This window comes from Quercus robur, chromosome 2, assembly GCF_932294415.1.
Source record: "Quercus robur chromosome 2, dhQueRobu3.1, whole genome shotgun sequence".
In the NCBI taxonomy this organism is placed as follows: Eukaryota; Viridiplantae; Streptophyta; class Magnoliopsida; order Fagales; family Fagaceae; genus Quercus; species Quercus robur.
In genome coordinates this window covers 16,197,718-16,203,938 of record NC_065535.1, presented here as the reverse complement: position 1 = coordinate 16,203,938, position 6,221 = coordinate 16,197,718, and the positions used below count along the sequence as shown (strand labels likewise).

Here is a 6,221-nt window from a genome sequence, read left to right as displayed (position 1 = left end):
AGATGGAAATGAATGAACAAGAATAGTAATGGGTACTTTCTTAGAGTGTCAGTATTTGTACCTTCTGCTGACAATGTGAGGGCTTTATATATGTGGTTTTGGTTGCTAGCCGTTGAAGTGTTAATGCCTTTCTTAGTAACGCCTCCTGCCTAATAATGGAGCTTTTAATAGGCTCCCAACGGTCTGTTTCGCTGGTTTCGTAATGCTCAGGTTACTGGCTGGCTTCATTAAATGATTTTTCTGTCTTCGTCAGTGATGACTGATTTTCTCGTCACTAGGGATGACCTCGTCATTAGTGTTGACTTCGTCAAGGTAATGCATTCTTGTCACTCCCATCACTCGGTATTTTCCCAAAATGCTTGCGTTAGGTTTGAATTCGATCCCCATCTTGATGGAATCATGGACAAATAGTCACTATTCTTATCTTTTTTGTCAAGTACCAAAAAAATGAAAGAAAGTAATAACATAGCACATCAACTTCAAGGGATCTTGACGGAATCATGGACAAATAGTCACTATTCTTATCTTCTTTGTCAAGTACCAAAAAAATGAAAGAAAGTAATAACATAGCACATCAACTTCAAGGAAACTACTTGCTACGAACAAACAGCTGTATGTTAACGACACCAAAAAAAAAAAAAAAAAAAAAAAAAAAAAAAAAAAAAAAAAATCGATGCCCTTTTACTTTCTGAGTCTTGCTATAAAACTAAAAAGGATAGAAGCTTAAGCTTTTAAATTTTGCAAGAAATAAGAATGGCGTTAAAAGTTCTTTCCGCCCTTGACCTTGCAAGAACTCAGTTTTACCATTTCAAGGCCATCATCATAACGGGCATGGGCCTCTTCACTGACGCCTATGACCTCTTCAGTATCCCTTTGGTTATGAGGTTCATCGGACGAATTTTCTACGAGAAGAGGGCCCAGCCTGACAAGTATGTGACCCCACCCATGGTTGTGTCCATCATGGCGGCCATCGCTCTTGTGGGTACCGTGATTGGTCAAGCAGTATTCGGCAGGCTCGGTGATCTAGTCGGTAGGCGCCGCGTGTATGGGATCGCGTTGATGATCATGGTGCTGAGTTCCATTGGATGTGGGTTCTCTGTATGCACCACAAGAAGTTGTGTTCTAGTGAGTTTGGGGTTGTTCAGGTTCATTCTGGGCTTCGGGGTTGGTGGGGACTATCCCTTGTCGGCTACAATTATGTCGGAGTATGCTAACAAGAGGACACGTGGTTGTTTTATAGCTGCTGTGTTTTCGATGCAGGGCTTTGGGATCTTGGTTGCTTCGGTGGTCACGATGGTCGTTTGTGCAATATTTAACCGCGCAGCTAAGGGAGCACCAAAAGATCCGACGCCTAAGGAGGCAGATATTGCGTGGAGGTTGATACTGATGCTTGGTGCAATTCCGGCTGGGTTAACATTTTACTGGCGAATGAAGATGCCCGAAACTCCCAGGTAAATAGTAAATTTTATATTTTGATTGATTTTAGAGACATTATTAGTTTTACTATAAAGTTTGGAAAAGTTAAAGTTACAAGATATGTTACAATATTTTTTACAAACTCTGAATTTTATATAGAATGTTGTAAAATAGTTTGTAACTATAGTACTGATATACAGTTTGTGACTTCAAAGTTTGTTACTGATGTAATACTAATCACTAAGCTGACTTCTCACTAAAACCATCCTATGTTATCACTTGCATAAATATTTTACAGAAATAAAAAGTCCTAATTCAAAATGGAAGAAGGAAAACATTGGCATGGGGATTGGGAGTCAACGGCTCTTTCAAATGGGTATATTAAGCTTTGATCTTAATCAATGGATGATAATTTTTCTTTCTGTACTTACGTATTGTTTTTTTAACCCAGATATACAGCTTTGGTGGAACGAAATATTATCCAAGCGGCAATGGATATGGAGAATGTGATGGAAGTTCCAATGAGTCAAATTGTGGAAGATGAGCTACTACCACCTTCTCCACTACCTTATCCCCTCCTCTCCAAGCAATTTTTTCGCCTCCATGGCCGTGATTTATTCTCCTGCTGCTTCACATGGTTCCTTGTTGATATTGTTTTTTACAGTAGCAATTTCTTCCAGTCTCGTATATATCTTGAGGAGAATGGAGACAAGAATGTCTATCAAGATGTTTTTGAAGCTGCAAAACTCCAAGCAATTATCGCACTTTGTTCTACAATTCCAGGCTATTTTTTCAGTGTTTATTTCATTGACAAGGTTGGAAGAGTCAAAATCCAAATGATGGGTTTTTCCTTGATGGCATTGGTTTTCTTAGTACTTGGGATAACCTATGACAATTATCGGGACGTTGAATTGAATGACCTTAAAAATAAAACAAGCTTTTTAGTCCTTTATGGCCTCACCTTTTTCTTCGCAAATTTTGGACCGAACACAACCACTTTTATAGTACCAGCAGGGCTTTTTCCAGCAAGATTTAGATCAACTTGTCATGGCATATCTGGTGCTATTGGGAAGGTAGGGGCAATTATTGGTTCGGTAGGATTTGTCTGGGCTTCAGATGGGGAAAAAACACGTGGAATGACTGTCTCATTGATATTGATAATACTTGCTGGAGTTTGTTTGTTGGGGATGGCAATTACATTTTTTTTCACTCATGAAACTATGGGAAGATCGTTAGAGGAGAATGAGAATGATGATTAACCTAATAAGCTGTGTTTATCAAGAATAAGTGTGCAGTTACATTCATTTTCGAATGAAACAATTGTTTGCCTAAAGAGCAATCTCTCTCTCTCTCTCTCTCTCTCTCATGCATTTTTTATGTGTTTGATGTCAAAAGATATAATTATAATAAGTTCTTTTCTATTTTTTTTTTAATTTTTATAGAATTGAAGTGATAACCTAGTGGTAATGACATTATTTGTGAAATCTCATATTTGTGGTGGGGAATCCCACATCTTCCTCCTTCACTATTTATCTATCATTATATATGTGGGGTCCAATAATTGATGGGCCAAGCCCACTTGCTGATGGAGAGTTCAAAGGCCTAAGCCGAAAAAAGTCATGGCCCGAGCTCAAGAATAATAAGGCCCAATTGGCCCGGAGAAGCAGCCGAGGACAGTGCAGTCCTCGGCTGACCCAAAGATCCACTAAGAAGAGGGACAAAACGGTAAAGGGACATGCTTGAAGGGAAATCTAAAATATCTAGGAAAGGCTGCCTTTACCATCTTCCCCATGCATATCTCTGCGCCTAACAGAGCCTTATCCTTTAACTTTATTAACCACTCCCAACAACTTTGGGTTTGGATTGACAGGACAAGTATCAGTCTTGGAAATGTCGACCCTACACGTGGACGAAGGAAAGTGAATGCAGACTAGTATAAAAGAAAAAATAAGTAATCTAAAAGGGGGGCTGGGACGACTGGCCAAAAAAGAAAGGCTCCCAGTCTACCTCCAGAAGAAAGGCTCCAAGGGTGAAAGCGCTTAAATCACATATGAACACCACAAAAACCCACCGCTGGGTAACCGAGGCCTAGCCTTTCGAACCCACTCTCTACAAATGATATTGTATGGGCCCATTCATGCGCGAACCCAACCTTACCGCGGTTCGTGGCAGGACGTGACCCTACAATATATATATATACGAATTGGGTTCAAGTTACGCTTGAAATAACTCTAAATAATGTTACACTATTCAATAACTTGTTATTGGATTTATATTTTGAAAATCTCATTGTGTTCTATATGTTTTTAACATGTATGCCAATTTTATGCCAATCAGACGTTATATACTATTTGAACCATAAACTCAAATTTTATTCATTATTTTAGACTTCAAAAATTTGAATTTAAACAATTGATTAATGATAAAATTTAATAATAATAAATTTGTTAAAATTTACATCCAATTAAAGAATATTAGCTAGGTAGTGTAACATTACTTAAAGTTATATAAAGTGTAATTTGAACCTCTCTGCATGCATGTTGTTGTGACTCATTTCTTTCATTGATGATCAAATTAAGAAAGAATCTCTGATTCTTTAAATTTAACTAATCAAAAGGTCCTTTTTTTTTTCTTTTTTTTTTAGGGTCAGGGTTGGATACCCATTACCCAATGGGTATGGACATCCCTAAGTAGAACTACAAATTATTTGAATTTGAAAAATAAAATTGTTTACGAATCGAAAAATTCCAAAGAAAATTAGGTCACTAATGATACCATTTGCTTGCTTGGAAAAAAAAAAATTCCACAACAATCTATTCATGATTATTAGAAATTTTGTTTCCTTTTCCATGATTTTCATCAACCCAAATTTCTAAGTATAAAAAATTAGAAACAAATTTATTTTGTGATAGTTTGAACCATAAATAAAGGGGAAAAGAAAAAAAGTTGTAAATATGTAAAGCACATTTAAGTCATATAAACCATCATTAAATGTAACTTTCTAACTATTGAATCCTCGTTCCCTATATTGCAGCCAAACCCACATGCAAAACTTAAGTGTATCATCATGTGCCCGTGGTTATAAATTATAATCATCGGCATTTGTATTATTATTTTTCTTTCACTTTTAATTGAACTTATTGAATAATTTTAATTAACATTCTTTAAATTATTTTTTCTTCAAAAAAAAAGAAAAAAAAAAAGCAGCGATAAATTACTGATCAAAACCAACCCAAGTATTAAAACCCTTCTAAGTATTAAAACCCTTCTATTCAAACAAATATAAACCTTTTCAACCCAAGATAGATACCAAAGAACCAATTTAATCTATTAAAGTTACAAACTTTGAAAACACAAATTCAAAGAAATTTCAATGAATTGAAAACTATACATCGTCGTGCTCTTTCTTTTAAGATTTGGAAAGGCTTTGCCTTTCCAATTAGAAACCAAAATTAGAAAAGAAAAACGAACACCCTATAAGTTAATATTCTTTGGCATAAATATTTTGAATATTTCAACACTCTTGTTTTCTTCCCATACTTGTAAGTCATCAATTGAGCAACATAAAATTCTTTTTTCTTGGTCTTCATACAAATGATAAGATTCATTAAATAAGAGTCGATAATCAAATCAAATCTTTCAACCACAATAAAATCAATAAACTTTGGTATGTCACCTCTCACTAGAATAATAAAAGCTTGAGATTTACAATCACCTAATTTGTTTTCATGAAGATTTTTGGCAATTTTTCTCTACAATTTTTGCCTCATGATCTCTTACTTCACTATAATTTTCATCAATTTTCTCAGGAACATCCACATGATGGTAGAATTATTATTTTTTTTCAACCTTTTCAATATGTTCTTCAAAAATTGGCTTTGTATTGTTTACCCCCAAATATATATTCTTCTCTTGATGCTTGAGTTTGCCAATTCGGATTTTATCTTAAAATAATTCCTTGGATAATAATGTTTATTTATACATATTATAAAAATTTATTTATGTTAAATTTTGTTAACCATACTATATATATAACTTTGAAATACTAGGATGTTTACTACATTTGTTGTGTAGGGGCAAGGGCCCAGGATCGTATATTGGGCCTTGGGCTTTATCCGAGGACACAAATGGGTCCGAGGATAAGCAAATAATTATGAGATATTCCCAGACTAGGTCCCATTAGCATAGGGCAAATGAAGGATCGTTCGAGGAGTACATCCTCCTCGGACTTAATGAATAGGGGTCAAAATACATAATCCAGCAATTAAAGCGACCTTCCAAGAAGTTTCAATAACATAGATGTACTTCACAGACACATGAGAAGGAAAGAAACCTGAAAATATCTAAGAGAAGGCTGTCACCACCACATTAAATGCACTACAGTTACTTTTCTGGCCGCATTTATGTGAAGAAGACCTCTGAACAGTGTTACTTTGGTTACCGCAACTCACAGAGAACTAGAAAGGGTGTCTGATGGGACAAGCACTCAAGTAGAGATTTGATGATCAACAAATGGAGGGTAAAGATTATTCAAAGAGAGATATATAAGGAGAAGGACCCTTTCATGGAGTGGGGATCGAAAAAATAGAGAGAGAACACTGTAACAATCTAAACTGTCTTAGTATCCAACTGTGATCAATATACAATAATTGTGGCCTCCTCGAACTGAAAGTCCACTGACATCAATATCTCTTATTTGTGCTTAATTGTCATTTAGTTCAATACTAGCTGTTGTCCAATTCATTAGGACCTAGTTCTTTGACTCATTCTCTACAAATTCATTGTATTGGGCTCATTGGACCAAA

The 6,221-nt window shown here is 35.7% G+C and overlaps 1 protein-coding gene across 1 annotated transcript; it reads left to right on the top strand.

Annotated features, from left to right (window-relative positions):
- The first annotated feature begins 670 nt into the window (after positions 1 to 670).
- LOC126712624 (probable inorganic phosphate transporter 1-9) lies at positions 671 to 2,781 on the top strand. The gene is made up of 2 exons (XM_050412027.1): positions 671 to 1,451; positions 1,868 to 2,781. Exons 1-2 carry the CDS (start codon positions 754 to 756, stop codon positions 2,673 to 2,675), a joined length of 1,506 nt encoding a protein of 501 aa, XP_050267984.1. The 5' UTR covers positions 671 to 753; the 3' UTR covers positions 2,676 to 2,781.
- Positions 2,782 to 6,221: the final 3,440 nt, after the last annotated feature.

What these genes read in the sequence shown, in the direction of transcription:
- LOC126712624 (XM_050412027.1), top strand. Translation starts at nt 754, where the DNA reads ATGGCGTTAAAAGTTCTTTCCGCCCTTGACCTTGCAAGAACTCAGTTT. An exon ending in AAGATGCCCGAAACTCCCAG is followed by an intron (nt 1,452 to 1,867) that starts GTAAATAGTAAA and finishes TTTTTAACCCAG; the next exon opens with ATATACAGCTTTGGTGGAAC.